This window comes from Saccostrea echinata, unplaced genomic scaffold (genome assembly GCF_033153115.1).
Source record: "Saccostrea echinata isolate AGI-Se365-2 ecotype Australia unplaced genomic scaffold, CSIRO_AGI_Sech_v1 ptg000033l, whole genome shotgun sequence".
Taxonomy (NCBI): Eukaryota; Metazoa; Mollusca; class Bivalvia; order Ostreida; family Ostreidae; genus Saccostrea; species Saccostrea echinata.
In genome coordinates this window covers 13,842,509-13,867,076 of record NW_026889782.1, presented here as the reverse complement: position 1 = coordinate 13,867,076, position 24,568 = coordinate 13,842,509, and the positions used below count along the sequence as shown (strand labels likewise).

Genomic DNA, 24,568 nt, shown 5'->3' with positions numbered 1-24,568 from the left:
TTAATTTAAAAAAATATCATAGTAGTTAAATGAGATTTTTTTTCTCCAATTTACGTATTGACATAATGCACATTTATTCTGTACAATGTACATTTAATTTTTTTTCATGATCAATTATTAAGATCGATATTTTCGAAGTTGATCTGGATTAATTAAAACGTGCATGTAAATTGAAATAATTAATAAAAAATAATCAAATTAGAGCACGTACATGTTCTTATACTAACTGTTCTTATACTAATGTTCTTATACTATATCTTGAGATAATAAAATTCTATAATTTATCGAAGACCATTTTTTTTCTTTTTTTTTTTTAGTAACATATGTTATAACCATTATTATCTTCTTTTCTCTATTATAAATTAAAGTACTTATTGTCTGATAAATTTACGCAATGTATATTTATATATATAGAAAATAAATATTTAACTATACATGTAACATGGTACCTGGATAATAAAAATATATAATGTATCAATAGATTTTAAAGATACAAAATAATGAAAATAGGTGTGTAAATATTGCATGTTGTCTGGAGAATTAAAGTATATAAATGTAAAATCATGTTTAAAAATCATATTAGTAATATTTTTACACTGTACATTCACACGCTTTGCTTGTACAATGTTTAGATTATAAACTGGCATGTTGACTGGTCGATGCGCTGATGGTCAACGCATTTTATCACTTATCCTCATTGACAGACCTGTTCGGCATGTTGATTGGTCGAGGCGCTGATGAGTTAATCGATAATCCTGATTGACAGCTCTGTTACGCAATACCGAACGCGCGTTCGCTTTCTGGGACCGCTACTGAATTTGGGGTTCGCTTTCTGCGTTCGCTCTGGGTTCGCTGCGGGTTCGCTACGGGTGCGCTCCGGGTTCGCTCGGGGTCAGCACTAGCGGACCCCAAGCGAACCCGGGGTGCGCTCTGGGTTCGCTTTCTGTTAGGTTGTGTCTGGTCGGTACTGTATTTGTCATTCTGAATTCAGAAGTCTGTATTGATAGGAAGCTTCTGAAGAAGAAAAGAAGGTAATTATTGAAGTAGCCATAGTGAGAGATGATTGAAAGGCTAGGGTGGGAGTAGTAGCACTGGTGAAAATTAAACAGGGGATTGGGAGATACGAGGTGCAGTAATCCTGGATAAGGGTGAGACACCGAGTACTCTTAGAACTTGGTTGTGAAACACAGTGAAAGGTGCCCAGCTACTTCTACATTTAACCCAGTAAGAAAGAACCTCAGTTTGTGTCACCACTGTAAGAAAATAGAACACGGGACAAGTAATCCAGTAAATCAACAATATTCATTGTAAATAATATTAATTCCCAGTGTTAATCAAAGACTCAAGTAGAGCCAGAGGAAAATTTTATTCATACTTGTCTAAATTAAGACTCTTTTCCCTTTGAAAACGAACCCTCAGGTTACACGTTACATTTTGGTGGCAGCTGGTCAAGGGATAGGGCATATTTAATTGCTAGAATCTTTTAAATTAAGTTTATTTAACAGTTTGAACTGTTCTGTCACCGGGTTCTGGTGAACGCAGATCTGGTTTAAATACAAGGTACCGAGTTCTGTGTGCACTGAGTAGATACGTGAACCATAGCAAGATTTACCATAGTAGAGTACTTGGTATCTTTGTTTGGTTACTAGGTATAAAATAAATGAAGATGAGTGATCATGAATCAGAACTCTGGGCGGATCTTGAAGAAATTGACGTTAGACGACGACAATTAAGAGATACTTTAGAAAAGTTAAAGTCTACGCCGAGCACATTTAATGTTAGTAAGCCCTCTGTTGTAACTGATTCAGGTGTAGATTTAAGGCAAAAGACTAGTGACAACAGCATAGATGAGTTGATGGGTAAAGTTGACATAAACCCTACCTCAAGAGCGAGTAATGTGAAAGGAGCTATGGGTGGATATGAGGAACATAAAACCCAAGGTTATGATTTCCATGTTCTTGGAAACAAAGGTATTTGGGGATGAAGCGATGTTTATAACACACAAAAGTCGATGTACTCAGTGGTGTCACTGGCTGAATCTGAATATACCTATACACCTCGAATGTCAACTCCGCGTGTACACTGGAGTACGTTAGGTGTTAGCTCTATGTCAACACCGACAAGTGTTACATGGAGTCTTGCGAAGGACAGAGACCCTATGCCTGCTGTACCAAGTACGCCATTAGGTGCATCGTTACCAGTAAATGTAAGCAGTGCAAATTGTCCTACTAGTAACACTTTTGGAAAAACTGTGATGAAGCCTGCGACATTTGATGGTACTGGGTCCTGGATTGATTACAAAGCACATTTTGAGGCATGCAGTAGCATCAATATGTGGAATGACAGACAAAAGGGCTTGTACCTGGCAGCATCATTAAGAGGCCAAGCACAGACGGTATTGGGGAACATGAAAACAGATAATGTTTGTGCGTATAGAGACTTGTGTGAAGCGTTAGAGGCAAGATTTGCACCAACAAATCAGACGGAACTTTACCGAGCCATGTTAAAGGAAAAGCACCAGAGGCCAAAGGAAACATTGCCAGAATTAGTGGAAAGTATACGACGACTAGCACATTTAGCGTACCCGACGGCACCACGTGAAGTCACAGAGATGATTGCAAAAGACCAGTTCGTTGACGCCTTAACTGACTTTGATATGCGTCTGAGAATCCAACAGTCGCGGCCCAAATCCTTAAATGACGCAGTTCGGCTTGCTGTGGAGATTGAAGCCTTCTGTAGAGCTGAACGCCAAAGAAGACATGTAAGTTTAGCCAGAACAGCACATAGTGAATTAGATAGACCATCAGAAGCTGATACCAAGGTACGGGAAGATTTAAAACAATTACGAGATGAACTTCGGTCGTCACTACGAGACCTTGAGAACAAACTAGCCACTTTGTCAGAACGCAGAGATATCAGTAGACAACCAAGAGCAGATGAATCGAGTTCAATACAAAGATCTGACAAAACAAAGTTCCCTTTTAAGTGCCATAACTGTGGTAAGCGAAGCCACAGAGCTCAAGACTGTTATGTCAAAAGGAGAACAGAGATCAGTTATAAAAAGGGGCAATGTATGCACACCATCCCCAAGGGAGGCAGTAGAACAAAAAGAGATAACCGAGGCTAAGCCAAAGAATATGAAGTCGAATACGTGTTCAATCACTCAAACACGAGTTGATATTCAGTCTGGGTTATTTATAAAGGCCAGTGTAAATAAAGTGCCGTGTACGTTGTTAGTGGATACGGGTGCTACACTGACAATTTTGTGAAGTAAAGCATTTGAGAACATGCTTAGCACTAAAACTGTTGAGCTAACCCAGAGAATAATACTGACCGATGGAACGCCATTGCAAGTGCAGGGTAAGTGCACATTCCACTTTATGTTGGGAAATCATGAATTCACTTTTGAGGCAGTTGTCGCCGACATCAGCACCGATGGCATCTTAGGTTTAGATTTCCTGAAATGAAATATATGGAGATAACGAACAGTATTCAAGCTCAAAAGTCCATTATACAATACAAAATAGGAGCAGAGCAAACACGGGCCTCCAAACATCAGAGGTGGGATCAGGTGCCATGGAGGAGTGAGCATCCCCTGCCGACCGGTCACACCCGCCGTGTGCTCCTTGTCATGATCGGGAGATAACGGAAAAATCCGTCGACAATTCAGTGTGTAAATAATGGTCTAACAATTAGTATGAAAAACGTCAGTCAGCATTCGACTCAATGATAAATTGTATTTGCTGACAAGGTCATTGTATCGACCATAGAACTTACGAAATGATGACTTTAAACGAGACAGCTGATATTCTTGTTTCATCAACTTATTTGTCAATAATTTACCTCGTTTTAGAAATTTTACATACGTAGAGCATGCTCTTGCGTATCGAATCAACTGAGAGATATATACCCCGTATGCAGGTGATGAAGGTATATTGCTGCATAAGTAAGGGTAGTTGACGATTGAAAAGTTAAAGTCATCACGTTTATCATAAAGCTTGGTTATTAGATTACCATTAACGTCTTTTTCAAGTAAAATATCCAAATATGAAACAGATGTGTCAGACTCTGTGGTATCTTTTATCTCAAGTTCACCAGGATATATCGACATAAGAATGAAAATAGCCATTGTTAATTGACAGTACGTCGTCGATATATCTAAATGTCGAGTTGAACGCCACAGCAAAATAAATGTTTGGTGTTTCTTCAGGGAAAATGTATGTGGGAGGAACTGAGCATGAGCTCCAACTTGAGTGTCACTTAGGATGTTTCAGAGTCAGTCTGAAAGAGACAATTTCAATTCCACCAAGGAGTGAAAAGATACGTCCTGGACAGTTACTTGCCCCTAGCGATATGAATTGCCAGGGACCATTAGAAATGGAGGCGTACGAAAAATTTCAGAAAAGCGGTAAAGCTCTGCTTGCGAGATCTTTGATTGACCCTGGTGACGATGTCATGGTAAGGTTAATGAACTTATCTAGCAATCCTCAGATTGTTTACAAAATCACGGTAGTGGGTACCACGTCGGCTGTTACACGTGTTGTGGAAAGTCAAGATAAACTAGGCGTTACAGACTGCGAAGACAGCTGTATTCCAGATCACCTTAAAGAGCTGTACTCCGAGACCATCAAAGATTTGAATTCTGATGAAGCGGAGAAAACAAAGAAAATACTTCTTCGTTTTCAGCATTTATTTTCTAAATCAAAAGATGACTTTGGGAGAACGTCTGTAATCAAACATAGAATATACACGGAAAATGCAAAGACTACTAAACAACCTCCACGTAGGCTACCGCATCATGCAGCTGATTTTGTTGACCAAGAGGTAGAGAAAATGATTGAGAAATGAATTGTAGAACCCTCTTCTAGCCCTTGGGCTGCAGGCGTGGTACTAGTAGAGAAAAAGGACGGGACAAAAAGGTTTTGTGTGGACTACAGGTCCTTGAACAGTAAAACCGTAAAGGATGCATACCCTTTACCCAGAATCGATGATTCATTAGACCGTTTGCAGGGGGCAACGTTGTTTTGTACCTTGGATCTGCATTCCGGCTACTGGCAAGTCGAGATGGAGGAAAGTGACAAGCCAAAGACTGCCTTTGTAACAAGAAACGGCCTGTGCCAGTTCACAGCAATGCCTTTTGGACTCTGTAAAAGTCCAGCGACATTTGAAAGGCTTATGGAGACGGTGTTAGCTGGCTTAAACTACAAGATTTGCTTAGTGTATTTTGATGACATTATTGTTTTTGGTTGCACTTTTGAAGAGACTTTATGGAATTTAGAACAAGTGTTTCAGAAACTTGAAGAGTCAGGTCTTAAATTAAAAGCGAAGAAATGTTCTTTATTTAAGAAAGAGGTGTTGTTTCTGGGGTATAAGGTATCTGGAGAAGGTATTCAGACAGATCCTCAGAAGATCTCAGTCATTGACAAATGGCCTGTACCCTTGAATGTCACCGAGGTAAGGTCATCTGTAGGGATATGTGGCTATTATCGTAGATTGGTTTTTCTTCTATAGCCAAGCCCTAGTTCAAACGTACGGAAAAGGGGAAAGAATTTATATGGACTGCTGAATGCCAAACGGCATTCGAGAAACTTAAATTTCATTTGGTCAATGCACCAATACTCGCTCACCCGGACTTCGCTTTGCCATTCATCTTGGATACAGACGCCAGTCAGACTGGGCTTGGTGCAGTCTTGCCACAAGAAATAGAAGGACAAATAAAAGTAATAGCATACGGTAGTAAAACATTGTCCAAGTCAGAAAGACGTTACTGCGTTACTCGAAAGGAACTCTTGGCAGTGGTGTTTGCTTGCAAACATTACCGGCATTACCTCTATGGGCACAAAGTTATTATCAGAGCAGACCACAGTGCTCTAAAGTGGCTGTTTAATATTAAAGATCCACAGGGCCAGGTAGCGAAATGGATAGAGTTTCTTGGTACCTATGACCTAGATATAAGGCACAGACCTGGTGCGAAGCATGGTAATGCTGACAGTCACGGTATATCCGTGTCACCAATGTGGGTATGCTGAAGTCACGGAGGAAAACCCGTCAACTGCCACTGTTGAACCTCAAATTTTGAAAACAGACTACAAAGTAGATGTTATATCAACAGTGCCAGTTCTTCTGCAAAGTCTTCAAGATGAGGATGGGGATCTATCAAAGATAAAAAGCTGGGTAAAGAATAAAAAGCGTCCAGAGTCTTCCGAAATCAAGCATGAAAGCAAAGTAGTCAAATCAGTATGTTCCCAGTGGAATCATTTAGAAATTAAGGATGGTCTTTTGTGCAGAAAATGGATAGGTGATAAAAAGACATATCACCAGGTTATTGTCCCATTGTCTGGAAGGAAACATTTTTTACCAGCAGTGTCATGATGCCAGAACCTCTGGACATCTTGGAGTAAACAAGACTCTGGAACGAGTCGGAGAACGCTTCTATTGGACTGGGTTGCAGCATGATGTAAGAAGCTATGTATTAGGTTGCCAACAGTGTAGAAATAGGAAAAACCGTTCTGCAGGAAAATCATTTATGCAACTTGATCAAATGGGGGTGTCCAATGGAACGCGTGGCTACGGACTTAATGGGACCATTACCAGAAACCAATGATGGCCATAAGTATATACTTGTAGTTTCAGACTACTTTACTAAATTTTTTAAATGCAGAATTTTACCTTTTCAAATCAGAACATTGTTATATTATAGCTAAAGTCTTCAAGAATAGTCTGTATAGATACTCAGAAAAGATTTTTTTTGGGAAAGAGACTTTCAATATATATATTATATCGATTAAATAAAATCGTATACTTCATTGTAAAATCCCGATTTCGCCATTACAACTTTGTAGGTCATTGTATCATTTGAATGAGAAGGCGGAGCGTCTATCAAGCGTGCGATTAGTATGAATACATTAGCGTGTGTTCGAGGTGTACTAAGTTTTATGATTAACTGACACCTAAAAAGCCTTTTTTCATGCTAGAGACTGACAAAATATAAGCATACATTTTTAATTTGGCTAGCTTAATTTTGATTTTTTTTCTTCTGCTTAACTTACGAGTCGTATTTGAAATGATTTACTAGAAATTCGTTAAATTCTTTATACATTAAATACACAGTGGAATTTGGAAACAACGTACAACGAAGGATACACCATTTTTCATACTTTAAAGAAACTTTTTTTTTTGAAAAAGTGATAATTAATCCATTCAAGCTTATTTCAAAATTAGAAATTTTTCATACATATATATATAATTTTGCAAAATCCGAGTGCTATAACAAATACACGTAGGCGGTTGAATTATGATATAAAACTACACTCGGTGTATAAAAAATAGATAGTTAAGAAAGTGAAAATTTAAACGTTAATTAAACGTCAGCTTAACGTCAGTATCATTGCTGGTGGATAAAGAAACATCTACTTTGCACAGTCCAAATTGCATTGTTTCAAAAATCCTGTTTATTCATGCCAGACAAATTAATATGATCTTCCTCATTTAGGAATTAAATCCACTCCTGTACTTTTTGATAGTAAGATAAATAATAAATCACTCCAGGTATTTTCAACGCCCTTTTTCATTCGACTGATTTTTTTTTTACTAATATCTACGTTGATCGGACATGTGAAAGGGTCATAGAAATGCATGTTCTTGCTTTTAAACATTATGATTTAAAAATACCTGCGAACATGGACTTTTTTTTACATGATCTGCAAAAAAAAAAAAAAAAAAAAAAAAAAAAAAAATTGTGAAATTTTGTGCCGATGTAAAAAATTATAGCATTTGCTTCAGAAGAAACCCCTATTTCCTTCTATTCAAATTAGGGGTGCTTTTTGTGCAAATGTATTCATCCAGTGACTTTTCATCCGATATACAGGTTTTTTTGAGCGCTCCGTACTTCAATTTCTTTCCCTGAAGGTTTTTTTTCTATTGGAAGTATGCATTTGTGCACTTGTAACAAGCAATTTATTTTTCTAACGATATAATGAATTGGTGTTTTTCAAATAACAGACTATAAATTAATGACAGTTTTAACTGAAAAAAATCTTTCATATCTTCCAAATCAATGAACGGAGCACTGCTATATATTTAGGGACAAGGGGAAATGTATAATATGTACCCACAGTAATAAAAATTTTAAAATTCTGTATTAATGAGCCACAAGCAGTAAGTGCGAGCTATATGTTACAGGCCTTCAAAATAAATTGATAGATACCGAAAAAAATCAAACAAAATCGACTGAAAATCTTAACACATCTTAATCATAAAATGTTTTCTCCCAGAATTTTAATTATCCATTTGAAAAATGATTTGACCACCGATAGCTCGCAGACACAATGTCGCATAGGTGTGCTCAAAGCGAATAGATTTGAGTCACGTGTTCAGTGCTTTGTTATTAATGAGGTCAAAGACGGGTTGAAATTTGTAAGCAAGGTGCCTTTACTATGGAGAGAAACACCCGTGATTTTGCACCTTTTTGGAAAATAGCAAATGAGCGCAAGACTGTTTCAATTTCTTTCATGAATGTAAATGAATAGTATAACTCTTTACATTGACCATATTTACGACAACTTGAAACATCCTTGCGCTCATATATAAAATGGGCTTGCAAAATGGGGGTGTGGCCTAAAGTCTATGAGAAATCGATGTAAACAACATACCCCTGCTATATTAATCAGATAAATACCTAATTACAGCGCACGGAAGTAAAAATTGAAATTGAAATTAATAAACTACAATGTTTGATGGAAAGATTAAGGCAAAAATATGTAGAAAATCTTTAATTTAATTTTTTGTAAATTATCAGGGGGCCAGATTTGGACGTTTAAACGATTCATCCTTTAACCTACAAGGTGCAGAAAGTGGGTGAAAAGAAAACCATGGTCATCCACATTGACAGGTTAAGACACTATGGATGTCAGAGACTTAGTTTTGAAACAGATGTACCAGGTGATGATGAATCTGGTCAAACAGCAGAAGAAACAGTAAGAGAAGATTTGGACATTGTAAACCATGATGCAAATGAAAATGGTTTAAGTACAAAAGAATTAGATATTGAATCGGGCGATGGGTTGGGTATATCAACCAACACAAATCTTAATGAGATGGAACTTGAATACACGAGTAGGAGGCAATGCAGGAGGCCTAAATGGCACTCCGATTATCAGTTTGATTATACTGTATAGTAAATGTACTTTGCTAAGTAAGCAATATTCTTTGTATTTATTACAGATCATGCCTTTGACTAAAGTTACCCCTAGGAAGCCCGGCCTTCTATGTTCCATTTGCCTTTGTCGCCTCCCTTCACAAGAGGAATGGAAGGAGCATCTCCTAGCGTGTGCAACTGATGACATGAATAAACGAAGGTTCGAGTGTAACCAGTGCGACAAGGCATTTGCTAAGCATTCCCTTCTAATGAGACACCAGAAAAGACTACACTCAGCTAATACTAGTTTCCCAGATGATGAAAGAAACGTTCCACATGATTCATAACCCGTAGCTGAAGATGACAACGATTGTGATTCCGAGTGGCAAGAGGATCCAGGTTACCTTATTTATGAGACAGAGCTTGAAGTTGGTAGAACAATTAGGAAGGAAACTTCGCCAAGTCTCCCTGGAGTCAAGCGCGAAGCAGACGAGTGTGACAACAAAGTGCCTAGCCAACCTGAGGACAAAGGTTCGAGTCTGGTAGATGATGAGGCGCCCATGGTTTTGCATCACTGCCCCTGCTATAGAGAACATGTCACTAGTTGGATGTTAGCATTCAGACGGACACAAGTCGCCACCAGAAGACAGTCAGAGTTGTGAGAAAATATCAGAGGGATGGTGAATGTGTGAACAAGAAAAGAAGGTAATTATTGAAGTAGCCATAGTGAGAGATGTTTGAAAGGCTAGGTTGGAAGTAGTAGCACAAGTGAAAAGTAAACCAGGGGATTGGGAAATACGAGGTGCAGTAATCCTGGATAAGGGTGAGACACCGAGTACTCTTAGAACTTGGTTGTGGAACACAGTGCAAGGTGCCCAGCCACTTCTACATTTAACCCAGTAAGAAAGGACCTCAGTTTGTGTCACCACTGTAAGAAAATAGAACACGGGACAAGTAACCCAGTAAATCAACAATATTCATTGTAAATAATATTAATTCCCAGTGTTAATCATAGACTCAAGTAGAGCCAGAGGAAAATTTATTCATACTTGTCTAAATTAAGACCCTCTTCCCTTTGAAAACGAACCCTTAGGTTACACGTTACAAAACTTTAACCTTGTTCATTACTTTTGAACAGTTGGTGCTTTAGCTTTCATACTTCACAAATGTAATCATTGTGACAAGACCTTACTTTGGATACCAACAACTTTGACCTTTAATTTTGACCTTGGAGTTTGACTTACTTTTAATAAAATTTAACCCTGGCCATATCTTTTGACGGTTGGTGCTAGGGTTTTCATATTTCACATTTGTATTTCTTGTGAGAAGGATTTTCCTTGGGCACCATTAATTTTGACTTGATTTTGATGTTTTATTTACTTTTGAAAAACTTTAACCATTTCCATATCTTTTTAATGGTTGCTGCTAGGGCTTTCATATTTCACAGGTATACTTATCGGGACAAGACCTTACTTTGGGTACCAACAGATTTGATTTGCATTTGAGAACGTTTTACCTTCGCTAAAAGTTGCCATACGGGGGCATCAATGTTTCACAAGATGCCGGAAAAAATGAGATAATGAGGAGAAAGATGCCTTTGTTTTAAGTGTACCTTTCTATGACCAGCATTAAAGCATGCTCTGCTTCTTAATAATCATATGTTTGGTAAATATAACTAGAACTGTCTAAAATGGACAAATACCCCCCGCAGGGTTTTTCGGAGAAGGTGTCAAGTCACTAATACTAGTATTTGATGGATCTAAGAGGTGTTCACAATTTGTTTAACATACGATTGAAAATTTACCGGTAATTGCTCATTTTATTTTTTTAATGAATGAAACTAAGGCGCAGCGTAATAAAACATCAATACTTATAATAACTTTTTTTTTTACAATGAAAAAATAAATAACAATTTTTTCAAGTATTTATCTATTGGAAAGTATGGATGCATTATTTATCCATTTTTTCTACAGTGACTATAGTTCAAGATTATGACACACCCTAAGGTCATAGGAAATCTTTGTGTGAAGTGGAAACTCTCAACATCCCAACATTATTATCCATAAGAAAGATACAAACGACATGAATTATGAACTTTTTTCTGTCAGTGACCTTGAACTTGCCCATTTGACCTTGGGTCAAGGTTATGACACACTGTGGGGTCATAAGCAATCTTTGTGTAAAATGGAAACTCACCAAGTTTATCCATAAGAAAGATATGGACCGGACACAAATTATGATTTTATCATAACCTTTAACTTGACCTTTAACTTCCCCAAATGAACTTGGTTTAAGGTTATGACACACCCTCAGGTCATTAGCAATCTTTGTATTAAATGGGAACTCGCCAAGTTTATCCGTAAGAAAGATATGGACAAGACACGAGTTATGAACCTTTTCAGTGACCTTGAACTTACTCAAATGACCTCAAAGTCATGACACATCCTCAGGTCAGGAACAACCTTTGTGTAAAATTGGAACTCAGAGTTTATCCATAAGAAGATATGGAACGGACACAAATTATCAACTTTTTCTTTCAGTGACCTTAAACTGCCCATATGATCTTGGGTCAAGATCATGACACACCCTCAGGTCATTAGCAATCTTTGTATTAAATGGGAACTCATCAAGTTTATCCTTAAGGTCTGACGACACGTTCCTCGAGTATCTTTTTTTGTATCTCCTCGTAATAAAGAGTTCCAATAAAACAATCCGGATTTTCACCGAAGTTGGTTTAAAAAATTATATTTGATTATGTCCCTTTCTGCGCTCTTTAGCGATTGGAGATAAATTTGTAATTTGTTTACAATGGAGACACCGGGAAAAAATCGCGGTAAGAATGGAAAATTCATTTCAAATCAAATGTTCAGGTAAGCCAATGTTTTAGAAGAAAACAGACAGAGAAATAAAGAAGTGGACAAAGGTAAATAAATCTTTATTATATGTATATAGGAATCGTAGACTGGTGATTCTTTTCAGAACAAGACAGTGTCACAAAGACACCAGGTAGTTCACTCCTCACACACGTATTTATTTGGAGAAATACATGTGTTCTACACATTTCGGATATATTTTCTTACTATATTTTATATATATATATATATATATATATATATATATATATATATATATATATATATATATATATATATATTGAACAGACGATGCCAGTGTGTCTCTCTCACAACAAGAGTTCTCTGAAGAAAATGACGTGGACGGAGTTTTAGGATTACATGTACCATACTATCTAGATGAGCATGATTATGCACAGAAAGAAGATGAAGTAGACACTGAAATTCTCCTAAAGGATGATGACAGTACTAAAAGTGATAAACAGATAAAATGGTTCACAGGAAGACGTGTAATAGAACTAGGATATGTTGTGAACAAACTAATTTAGGGCTGTAACTGTTGTGGACATCCATTGAAGTTAACTGATGAAGTAAGATATGGACTTGGTTCATTACTACGAATAAATTGCAAAAAGTGCAACAAAGTGACTTCTGTCCCAAGTGGAAAGAGACACTCACGTGTGGATGACCATGCCAGCAGAGCATTTGATGTAAACACAAAGCTTGCTTTAGGTGTGTATGAGAACTCTATAATTTCTTCATATAATCTGATAAAAGGATAACATAAGATATATAATATAATGTCATATTACTTTTATAACTATTTGTTTTTGTAGGAATGCTACATGCAGGCATAAGGGAGAAAAAGGTGTCCATGCTCTTGAGCGTACTGAATATTCCACCTCTTTCTCACACAACTTTAAAATCTACAGGGAGAGAAGCTGGTAAAGCAGTAGAAGATGTTGCAAGGCAAAGTTGTGATTCTGTGGTTACTGCAGAGAGAGAATCTTCTAGGTACACACCATAAATTATACCATGCTTGCATAATTAAAATTTTAGAAAAGCAATGTATTTCAAAATTATTATAAAAGTGATGCCTATATTGTAGGATTATTGCATAATTTATAATACATGTATTATACTTTCATATAAATTAGTTGAATCTGATTTGTCGAGAAACATTTATTAAAAAACACTATTACCTGCTGAATGATGAAGACAGGCCCTCCAGCATAGCAACAGTCAACATTGCTTGACGACGGGTGAAATTCCAAGAAATAGTGATTGCGCAAAATTTATGCGCGCAAAGTTCACTGTTATTATCATGTATTTGTATAAAGCATTCAGTATAATTTAATAAATATTGCATGTAGTTGAGTGTAACATTGAAAATTTTCACCCCTCGAAAACCATTGTCAACCTTGCAATTTGCTGCACGTCAGTTGACAATGGTTTTCTTGGGGTGAAAATTTTCAATGTTACACTCAACTACATGCAATATTTTTATAATATGTCTAATCCAAGGCATGTATACATAAAATAAACTTGCAGATAATACTTCAACAGTTGTATATACTGAATACTGTGTGTATACATAGATTGCCACATTCAATAGTATTACACACAAAGATAAGCTCAGTTATCATTGAAAATGCATTGTTTATTCGCATTACATGTAATTTTAGGCTGGCGACTCCAGCCGAACTCAATCTGATAATAAAATTTATCCTGATGATATGTGAATTGTATTGTAGTAATAATGAAGAGTTGATGGTGTCATTTGATGGCGGCTCGCAGAAGAGGGGATCAGGGCGTTCTTTTTCAAGTTTATCTGGTAGGGTCCTATTGAAAGATATGAGATAATACATTCAGGTAATACGAAGTCAAAGACTTTATACATTATTTCACATGTTTGACGAAGGAAAAATATAACTGTGAAATTCATATTTCTAGGACATGCAGCAATGATAGGCAGAGAAACTGACAGAATTGTACATTTTGCAACACGCAACGGATACTGCAGAATATGTCATAGTGCAGAGAAAACGGGGAAGACTCCATCAACTCATGAATGCCGTAAAAACTGGACGGGGAGTTCCAAAGCTATGGAGCCAGACATGTGCATAGAAATGCTCAAAGATCTATGAGGAAAGGATGTGCAAGTAGGGACTATCATCATGGACAATGATACTACAACAATAGCAAGGGCTCGTACTGAGGTAAACCCAGCTTTGAAGAAACAAAGTGATAAAAATCACACACTGAAACAGTTCACAAACAAGTTATATGATCTGAAAAAGTGTAAAAACTATAAAGAACTAAATCCTAAGACAATAAGTCACCTGTCAAAGTGCTTCAGATATTGTGTCAGTCAAAATCAACATGACTTGGATGGTATGAGGAAAAACTTGGAGGCTATATCCAGACATGTATTTGGTGATCACAGCTTGTGTGGATCTTGGTGTGGGTATTTATCATCACCAACGACTTACAAACCTGTTCAGTTGCCATACCACCGCTATCTTTCCGATGAAGGACTGAAAGTTGATTTGACATCCATAGTTGACTTTTACATTTCACAGGCTGATAGATTGGTGGATTTAGGAAGTACCCAGCCCAATGAAAGTTTTAATAATACTGTGGAAAGCAAGACTCCAAAATCAACATTCTACTCTGGCTCAGAGAGCAACGACTTTAGAGTAGCTGCAGCAGTTGCACAAAAAAATTTGGGTCATCAGAATATATTACAGGTAAATTGGAAAAATAAGGTTTATTCTTGAAGTATTATTACCCTTCCATAGAAATTCACTAAAATTATGATATTTTTTTTCCTTTCAAATACATGTTCTACATGCAGTTGTGATTGTTTTGTGAAATACTAAATTTAGCAATGTTACTTGAAATTTTAGCTTGAACTTTAGGTAAATAAGATTATTAGAAATAAAATTGTAAAGTGTTTTCATTTCAGGTAAATGAAAAATTGTTTCTGTCACCTGGGAAAGTGACAAGCAAAATTGCCATGAAAACAGACTTGAAAAGAAAGAAAGACAAAGACAAAGAAGATACAGCAGAGTACAAGAAAAGAAGAGCATTGAAAAAAGCTGAGAGCAAGAAAAATCAAGAATCATCAGCAGTAAAAGAGGGGATCACATACGAAACTGATGTTGACATCAACAATAATATAGACAACAGCATTACAGAAATACCCCCTCCTCTCATCAAACCCATTTCAACACCCATTGCAGCTGGACAGTATACATTTGTATACTTTGACTTGGAAACAATAGGTCTTGGTAAATATCATCATACATGTATTTCCATGTAAAAATTGTGCCTAAAACATGATGTGGTGAATTGCTGAAAAATGCTTTTGACTTCTTCTATAAATTATTTCATGTTTTCTCTTTTCAGAAAAAGATTGTGAAGTAACACAGATTGGAGCTTGTACTGATGATAAAATATTTTCCCAGTATGTCACTCCTCCAACAAAACCCATCTCTGCTTCTGCTACAGCTGTGACTGGACTAGCAATCAGAGACAATATCATGTACAAGAATGGACACCAAGTTCTCAGTAAGACAAATGAGGAAGCTTTTCAGTCATTTATTGATTGGATGAAACAATTTACCAACATAATTTTGGTTGCTCACAATGCCATATTTGATTCCCGAATTATTGTGCGTTTATTTGATTCAGTGGGACTGTGTGCCAGTGACTTCTTCATTGGATTTACTGACACTCTGCCATTATGTAGAGAACTCATCCCAAATAGAAAATCATATAAGCTTACAGATCTTGCTAAAGACATATGTAGTAGGCATTATGATGCCCATGATGCTTTGTCTGATGCTCAGACCTTACAAGAACTGGTGTTATGTGTAAAAGCCCCTGATGATATGATGCCCAAACATAGTTTTACAACGCAGTTTGTTTTTGAAAACAACTCTTTTGCAGATTTGACCAGCAGAAATTTATGTTCTTTACAACATCTTGTAGACAGCAATGTATTGTCAAAATTTACTGCAAACAAAGTTGCATCATCTGGCCTTCATTTCCAGCATCTTTATCTTGCCTATCAGAGAGATGCAGTAAATGGAATAAAGTATGTATTGTCTGACAAACATGCAACAGGTAAAGTGCGAGTTACTACAAATTCTAGAATTATTTCTTCTCTTCAACAGTATTTTATGAATCTGAAGTAAATTTGTAAACATCCAATTGTGTATTGTGATATTGTATTGTAAATCAGTCATATTTTCTTGTGGTATGTACATTTATCTCTATTTGAATGCAATAACATTTGAATCCTTGATTATATTGAACAGGAATGTGAATAAAAATTGTTCTTGATAAAAACCTATTTTGTCTTTTTCACAAAGAGAGGTAACTCAAGGACAGGTTTACACTGATGAAAAATGATAATTATTTTTCAAATTTTCAACAGCTTGATAATATCCCAATTAAAATTAATATTATTTATTTTCATTTTTAAAATGGTTACAATGTTTAATATATATATATATATTTATACCAAAATTTGTTATATCTACAATTCAAGTGATTTTCAATAGGGTTATATAGGAAATTCCATCCTCTAGTATCTTGCACAAATGCCTGGTAATGTACCCTAAATTTTTGCAAGCAAGCTTGTCATAGTAGCAGTAAATCAATATCAAATTCCTGGAAAAAGTTATATATAATTGAGGAACGTGTCGTCTGACCTTAAGAAAGATATGGACCGGACACGAATTATGAACTTTTTCTTTCAGTGAACTTGAACTTGCCCAAATGACTTTGGGTCAAGGTCATTGCACACCCTTAGGTTATGAACAATCTTTGTGTGAAGTAGTAGATTCTAATGTTCCTCTGTAAGAAAGATATTGACCGGACACGTTTACACAGACAGACGGACAAGGTGATTCTTACATACCCCCCGAAACTTCGTTTGCGGGGGGTATAATAAGATATTATAACCTATCGAATCAGGATAACCTTTGCTGAAGAACTGCATGAATTTGAATTTAAAATGTTGTCAACAGAATTAAACTATTAACATTCAGAATTTTCCTCCAACTTCACTTTGGTACAACTCCTTAAGGAAAATACTCTGGCTCTGAAAGTTTCAAATCGGGGCTACAGCGGGGTCATAAAAGCAGTAAAGTGTGTCCATATTTGATATTCTGTTCTGAAGAGGATTTAAACATCCCACATCGCGCATAGCATTTGCATATTAATGTAAAGAATGATTATGTCTAACTTCATACTCTTCAACTCGTTCGCGAAAGCAAAGTGCAATTAAAAAGAGAAAGTGTAACCCTTGTTTACAAATATACATGTAGTTGATATAGAGTCCTACATAATAGAGCGGAAGAAATTATATTCGTGTTGCTCATCCACAACAAATAAGAAGTAAAACTCTCTCTATTGTTAATATGAACAATAACTCATAACATAAGTGTCAGTTAAAAAACATCTTTTAGGGCGAGAAAGGAGTCCCATAATTCTACATATATCTCTAAATTATTTTCGCTTTGATTCTGGTACGCAAACTTATGGCATAAATTGAGTCCTTAAAAAGTTGTAAAATTGTTTTCATAACGAAATGAAATGGAAAACATTCAATAAAAGTTTATATATAGTGATTAACTTGACGTACAATAAAATGTTTAACATATGTACTTGTAGTAAATTGCCTATACTTTACAAACCAGATCAGTTGTTATCTTTTTAGCCGACAATAAAGGTGATAAAGAATTCAGGACTCTGTACAGTTATGTTTTTTATGGAGATAACGAACAGTATTCAAGCTCAAAAGTCCATTGAAATACAGTGTAATACAAATACACAGATTGATGAATTTAAAAAAAAGCGTGGTCAAGGGGCCTTAACACTTGGAACGTCTCATATGAGTGAAAAAGTTTTGGATGGGAAATAAAACATCAGTCAATCAATACATACATTTTTGACAAGTATAAGGTGTCTGTATTTCGGCGATAGGCATCTTTTGGAGTAAGGTAGAACGTTTTGATTACTTTTGAAGGCACCTTAGCTGAGAGGTTTTTTTCCCCCTGATTGGTCGAACCCTTTGGAAGATATGAAGGAAGAGAAAGTTTTCTCCCGTTTTCGACCAGACACCATTCTATTCTTTGAAGGGATGTTATAAAATCTCCATTACTACAAGTTCTACTAGCATTGTAGTTCGTGTAAAAGGGTTCGACAGAAGTCCTTAAGGGAGATTCCTTAGACACTGCCCAGTCAACGACTGGATGTGCTGCCAGCTTTATTTTTTCTTTGCAAAAAATAACGATTGGTGATTGAAGTTATATACTATTTAACTGTGTTTTAAGAAAATTTGAAAATGGAATGTTAACTACTTTTACTCATTCGTCAACATTTTCACGTCATCAAAGTGTTCACTTTTACGGTATATATAGTGGTATAAAATATTATACAAGTATAAGCTCCGAGCTATTTTCGCAAAACAAATTAAAATAAACTACTCTCCACTTGTTCTACTAAATGATAAGCGTAGATCAGTTAAATAAAATATCCCTCCTCCTAGCCTTATTTAAAAAAAAAAATTGGACGCCAATGCCCATGTACGGAAGCCCGTTGAGGCCAATTCAGAGAAAGAAATATTTTTTATTGCGTTTAAACGCAATAATTATTGCGTTTAATCGCAAAACATTGCGTTTAATCGCAATAATCATTGCGTTTAAACGCAAAAGATTGCGTTTAATCGCAATGTATATTGCGTTTAAACGCAAAACACTTTGCGTTTAATCGCAAAAGATTGCGATTAAACGCAATCTTTTGCGTTTAAACGCAATACTTTTGCGATTAAACGCAATAATTTTTGCGTTTAATCGCAATAATATTTTTGCGTTTAAACGCAATAATTTTTGCGTTTAAACGCAATAATTTTTGCGTTTAAACGCAATGATTTTGCGATTAAACGCAATAATTTTGCGTTTAAACGCAATAATTTTGCGATTAAACGCAATAATTTTTGCGTTTAAACGCAATACTTTTGCGATTAAACGCAATAAGTATTGCGATTAAACGCAATAAGTATTGCGTTTAAACGCAATAACTTTAATATTTAATCAATAATGATTCTTATATTATTTGTTAAGTCGAAGCGTTTGATGCAAGACCAAACTTTCTATGTAGCAATGGACACACAGAAACTGATCTACTTTTATTTCTCAATTGGATTAACTTATCATGAAATAGTGTGTTGCTTAGCTTTACAGCATCATATTTTTCTGAGTGAACGTACATTGAAAAGAAGACTTGCTGCTATGAATTTGTACAGGAGAAAAACATGTCTTCCATAATCAGTGTTTCTGACTTTCTCTCAAAATTAATTGAAAAGGATGGTATGCAGAGTGGGTGTTCCAACGATGTTTGCTAGCTGGATTCAGAGTATCTAGAATGACAGTAGCAGGGCTTCTCTCTATTCTTGATCCAGAGGGGGTGGAACTGAGAAAACGGAAAAGACTTCGTCGCAGGGAGTATTATGCCAAAGGACCTAATTACTTGTGGCATGTCGATTCGTACGATAAATTAAAAAATTATGGGATTTGCATTAACGGTTGCATTGATTACTACTCCAGGAAAATTATATGGTGTGAAGTAACTTTTTCAAGTAGCGATCCTCGTATAATAGCTGGACATTTTATAACATCTATAGAAAAACTTAGAGCATGTCCAAAAAAAGTAAGAGGGGATCGTGGAACAGAGAATAAGAATATTGCAGAGATGCAAAGTGTTCTTACGGACCAAGGTACGTTTATTTATGGACCAAGTACAGGTAACCAAAGAATAGAGGCATTTTGGCGACATTTGCGGATGGAATGCTGTCAATTTTGGATTGAGTTTTTTGGACACTTAAGAGAGATTGGGAAATACACAGGTGACATCATAGATAAAAATCTTGTCCAGTTGGTTTTCATGGAATTTGTGAAGGTACATGTACTTAAGTTTACATTTGATAAAAGAGAGACTGAGCGCAAACAAAACATACTCCGTCCGTTTGTTTATCACGGTTTTGTTTTCTTGATAGCCACTGTCCTTTTTTAACCATTGTACTAACTAATCAGAGCTTCATTCAGCTATTTATTCGTATCATGTCATTTTATTAAATACATCCTTTTTCGGGGGGTGGGTGTAAAATTTTCATGATAAATAGATCGTGCGGACTTCAGTAAAGTTGTGGTTCATATTTACCTGTATACAAGTATATGCAACTAAATTTATAACCAGAAGAAAATGTTATTTACTATCTTTTGTTGGCTCGGTACGTTGTATAAGTAAAGGAAGTTTTTTTTTTAATTTCTTGAAAACCTTTGCAAATTCAATTTACTCATTCGACAGGAGGATTTATTAGTTTTGAAACTGAGAACTAACATCATCGAAATATAAATATATAAGGGAAATGCCTTGCATATTCCAACTCTTTATCAAATTATCTTAATTTTGTATACTTTTTATTCACATCTAGAAAGATATAGATGAAGCAGTATCTGTCTGGAATACTCATCGGATTCGTCCAACTAGAAATGGAAACGTCCCAGCAGGCAAACCTTGTATTCTTTATTGTCTACCAGAATTAGAAGATACTAGAGATTACTCGATACCACTAGATCAACATGTTCTCGAGGTCTGCAGAAACGAATGCTCATTTAACAAGAACACCCCATCTGACCCCGACATGCATGAATTTTTCAAAATCTTGATGGAAGAGAACTACATAGCGTCGCCTAACTGTCTGGAAGATGCCTGTAATTTGTATGTAACTCTTCGTAACCTGGCAAATCGTGAAATATATCATTTAAAGACTTTTGCAAAGGCAACAAAACTTTACCGGTTGTTTCAGTAAAGAATTATTTGCCTTATTTACAAAATGTTGTGTTATTTTCAATCAGTAAATAACGCTATTGACTCGGTATATGTATCAACAACAAAAATGCTGTAATTTGTCAATTGATTTTTATTTCACGAGTGAAAATAAAATCTGAAACAAATGAATGTATGTCAAATCCACTGTGCCGCAGTGGCAAAAAATATTACAGATTTTATTATCTATGAAGGGATGTAGTATCAGAAGCATTTTTTGACAAACAATTGCTTTTTACTATTTAAAAATGTTCATTGAAAGAGTGATCCCCACTGTTTTTGTTGCATCCTAGTCAAAGCATAATGTTGTGATAATGTATGAATAATAATTTGGTCATAAAAAAGGTGTGAACCCCCCTTCCCACCCTAATACACAGGAAATAGCTTTTTCCATATTCAATATCCCCCTGTTTTAGATTAGAGGAAATTTTCTTCTCTGACAGCCCCCCCCCCCTTCACTTTCAAAAGTGTCCATATACATAATTCTAAATGTAACAACCCAATAACTTTGTTTCAAGAAAATAACAAATCCTTTGGACAGTAAACTTGAGTAACGTATGAAATTTCAATGTTTCTCTATTAGCATGTTGTGCAACAGGCATAAATTTTTGTGCCAATAATCTTTGGTAAGGCTATGACATTCCCACAGCTCCCGAGAATTTTTTTCTGTTTAAATATTTGGACAAAAGCAATCTTTGAGTCAGTTAGGAGCTTAACGTACCCCATTTATATTTTAAAGTTATACTCAGGGCATGATTGTACGGAGAGCCGATCAATCTAATAAAATGATCCCCATTTCCGCCTCCCATGAACTAAGTTTGCGGGGGGTGCATAATAATAAACAGCTAAATACAGATACCAGCAGAAAGAGGACCCAATAATATCAAACACTGAAAATTCAATTTTTGTTGTTGGATATGGTCTTTACCTCGATCAGGGGTGAGGGGGGATTTTAAAGGATATTTTACGAGTATCAAGCACATAGCGCATTTGATACGTCTTTTAATGAACATAAGACTACTATGTCCTCATGAAATTTCTATATCCTTCATTACAATAATCATAATCATCCTAAAAAGACAAAATGTGCATTGGGGGTAAGAGCAGCCTGAGACTGCTGCCGGGAGACAATATGAACATGTATATATGTATGTTACAAATGACGCACAACTTACGTATACATGTATTAAAAAATAACAATATAACTAGTTATGATTGTAACGGGGACAAATGTTCCCCAAACGCTCCCCAACTCCCTTTTGGTGTCTTATTTCCTGTAAGCTTCATTAAATAAGGCAATGAAGTATATTTGTTGTTTTTTGCATTTCACGCGCGCGCACGTGCATGCATGTGCAGTATGACCATGTCATTCCGTCTATACTATTAATGTATCTTTATATTCTCAGTATCAAAACATTTTATCAAAAATATATAAGTTCCGGCTATATCAAGTATACTGGTCATCTTAGCATTGCGCGCACGCGCACCTGCATGCATGTTCATAATGACCATGCCATCTTGTCTACACTTATAATATGTCTGTTTATTCTTAGTATCAAAGCTTTTCATCAAAAAATATAAAAGGAACGGCTATATTAAGTATATTGGTCATTTAACACATTGCACGCGCGCGCATGTGCATGATGTCCACATCATCTTGTCTATACTTTTAATATATCTGTATATTCTTAATATCAAAGCTTTTCATCAAAAAATATAAAAATTACGACTATATTAAATATATTGGTCATTTAACACATTGCACGCGCGCGCACGTGCATGCATATGCATGCATGTGCATGATGACCATGTCATCTTGACTACACTTTTAATATATATAAATATTTTGAGTATCAAATCATTTCATCAAAAAATATAAAAGTTACGACTATATCAAGTAAATTGGTCATTTTACGATTTGCGCGTGCGCGCACCTGCATGCATGTGCATGTTGACCATGTCATCTTGTCTACACTTTTAATATATCCTTATATTCTGAGTATCAAAGCATTTCATCAAAAAATATAAAAGTTACAGCTATATCATGTATATTGGTCATTTTACGCATTGCACGCGCACGCACGTGCATGCACGTGCGCGCAAAATGACCTTCGTTCCGCAAATCTACATAACATACCTAGTAACCCTAAAAAGGTCTTAACTCAATTGGATGTGCAGTTTCCGAGAACACTCGCGGACAAAAAAGTACCGGAGAAGAAATAAGAATAAAAAAGAATAATAACTAGTGCTAATTGTAACGGGAACCGTTACAGATGTTCCCCAAACGGCTCCCCAAATCCCTTATGATGCCCCATTTTCTACAAGCTTCAATAAATTAGACAATACTTTTGTAATATAGATGGACACTTTATTTTTAAGGGTATTTCATTGGAAAACTACTCCGATATAGCCATATGGGTATTAGCCAATCAAATTTCAGCGCATGTGCTTGCACATGTTTTCTACATTTTTCACTTTAATTTTCTTATAGTGTCTCACAATACATACAGTTGTGTTAAATATTAAAGAATTTCATTGAAAAATAAGAGAGATGTAACCCTTTAAGTATTAGCCAATCAGAATTCAGCATACGCACATGCAGGTCCTTGCATTCAATTTTGATAGTATTATAATGTAGGAGCTCTATGTGCCTATCCATGTCATAAATTTCATCCTGTTTTGTTGAAAACCAAGGGAGTTATAGACATTTAAAGTTTCAACCAATCAGATTGCAGCACACCTGCATGCGCGTGTTTTCAAGAAATTTCCTATATAACATGTTGTAGCACCTTATAATATATACTTATATTCTAAATTTCAAAGTATTTTGTCAAAAAACAAGGAAATTATTGAGATTTTTGTATCAGCCAATCAGAGAAGAGCGCACGTGCATGCGCGTGAGTTCACGCTAATTTGACCATGTTATCTTGTCTAGACTACTAATGTATCTTTATATTTTGAGTTTCAAAGCAATTCATCAAGAAATATCAAAGTTACGGCTTCATCAAGTATATCAGTCATTTCACTCATTGCACGCGCGCGCACGTGCATGCATGTGCGCGCAAAATGACCTTCGTTCCGAACACCTACACAACATGCCTATTAACCCTAAAAAGGTTTCATGTCAATCGGATGAGTGGTTCTATGAGAACACTCGCGGACAAAAAAGTACCGGAGAAGAAAGTAGAAAAAAAGAATAATAATAACTAGTTATAATTGTAACGGGGACCGTTACAGATGTTCCCCAAACGCTCCCCAACACCCTTTTGGTGTCTTATTTCCTGTAAGCTTCATTAAATAAGGCAATGAAGTATATTGATCGTTTTTTGCATTTCACGCGTGCGCACGTGCATGCATGTGCAGGATGACCATGTCATCTCATCTATACTATAAAAGCATCTTTATATTCTCAGTATCAAAACATTCCATCAAAAAATATATAAGTTCCGGCTATATCAAGTATATTGGTCATCTTAGCATTGCACGCATGCGCACCTGCATGCATGTTCATAATGACCATGCCATTTTGTCTACACTTATAATATGTCTGTTTATTCTTAGTATCAAAGCTTTTCATAAAAAAATATAAAAGTTATGGCTATATTAAGTATATTGGTCATTTAACACATTGCACGCGCGCGCATGTGCATTCATGAGCATGATGTCCACATCATCTTGT

At 35.9% G+C, this 24,568-nt stretch overlaps 1 protein-coding gene and 1 long non-coding RNA gene across 2 annotated transcripts; both read left to right on the top strand.

The window, feature by feature from the left end:
- The first annotated feature begins 4,215 nt into the window (after nucleotides 1–4,215).
- On the top strand, nucleotides 4,216–4,848 carry LOC133198159 (uncharacterized). Its single transcript, XM_061334297.1, has one exon. The coding sequence runs from the start codon at nucleotides 4,216–4,218 to the stop codon at nucleotides 4,846–4,848; it is 633 nt and encodes a 210-aa protein (XP_061190281.1).
- Nucleotides 4,849–12,929: 8,081 nt separating this feature from the next.
- Nucleotides 12,930–14,069, top strand: LOC133198916 (uncharacterized). The gene is made up of 3 exons (XR_009722663.1): nucleotides 12,930–13,002; nucleotides 13,743–13,822; nucleotides 13,942–14,069. It is a non-coding gene; the product is annotated as an uncharacterized LOC133198916 (long non-coding RNA).
- Nucleotides 14,070–24,568: the final 10,499 nt, after the last annotated feature.

Bases quoted from the DNA above. Each gene is read 5' to 3' on its own strand.
- LOC133198159 (XM_061334297.1), top strand. From the start codon at position 4,216: ATGTATGTGGGAGGAACTGAGCATGAGCTCCAACTTGAGTGTCACTTA.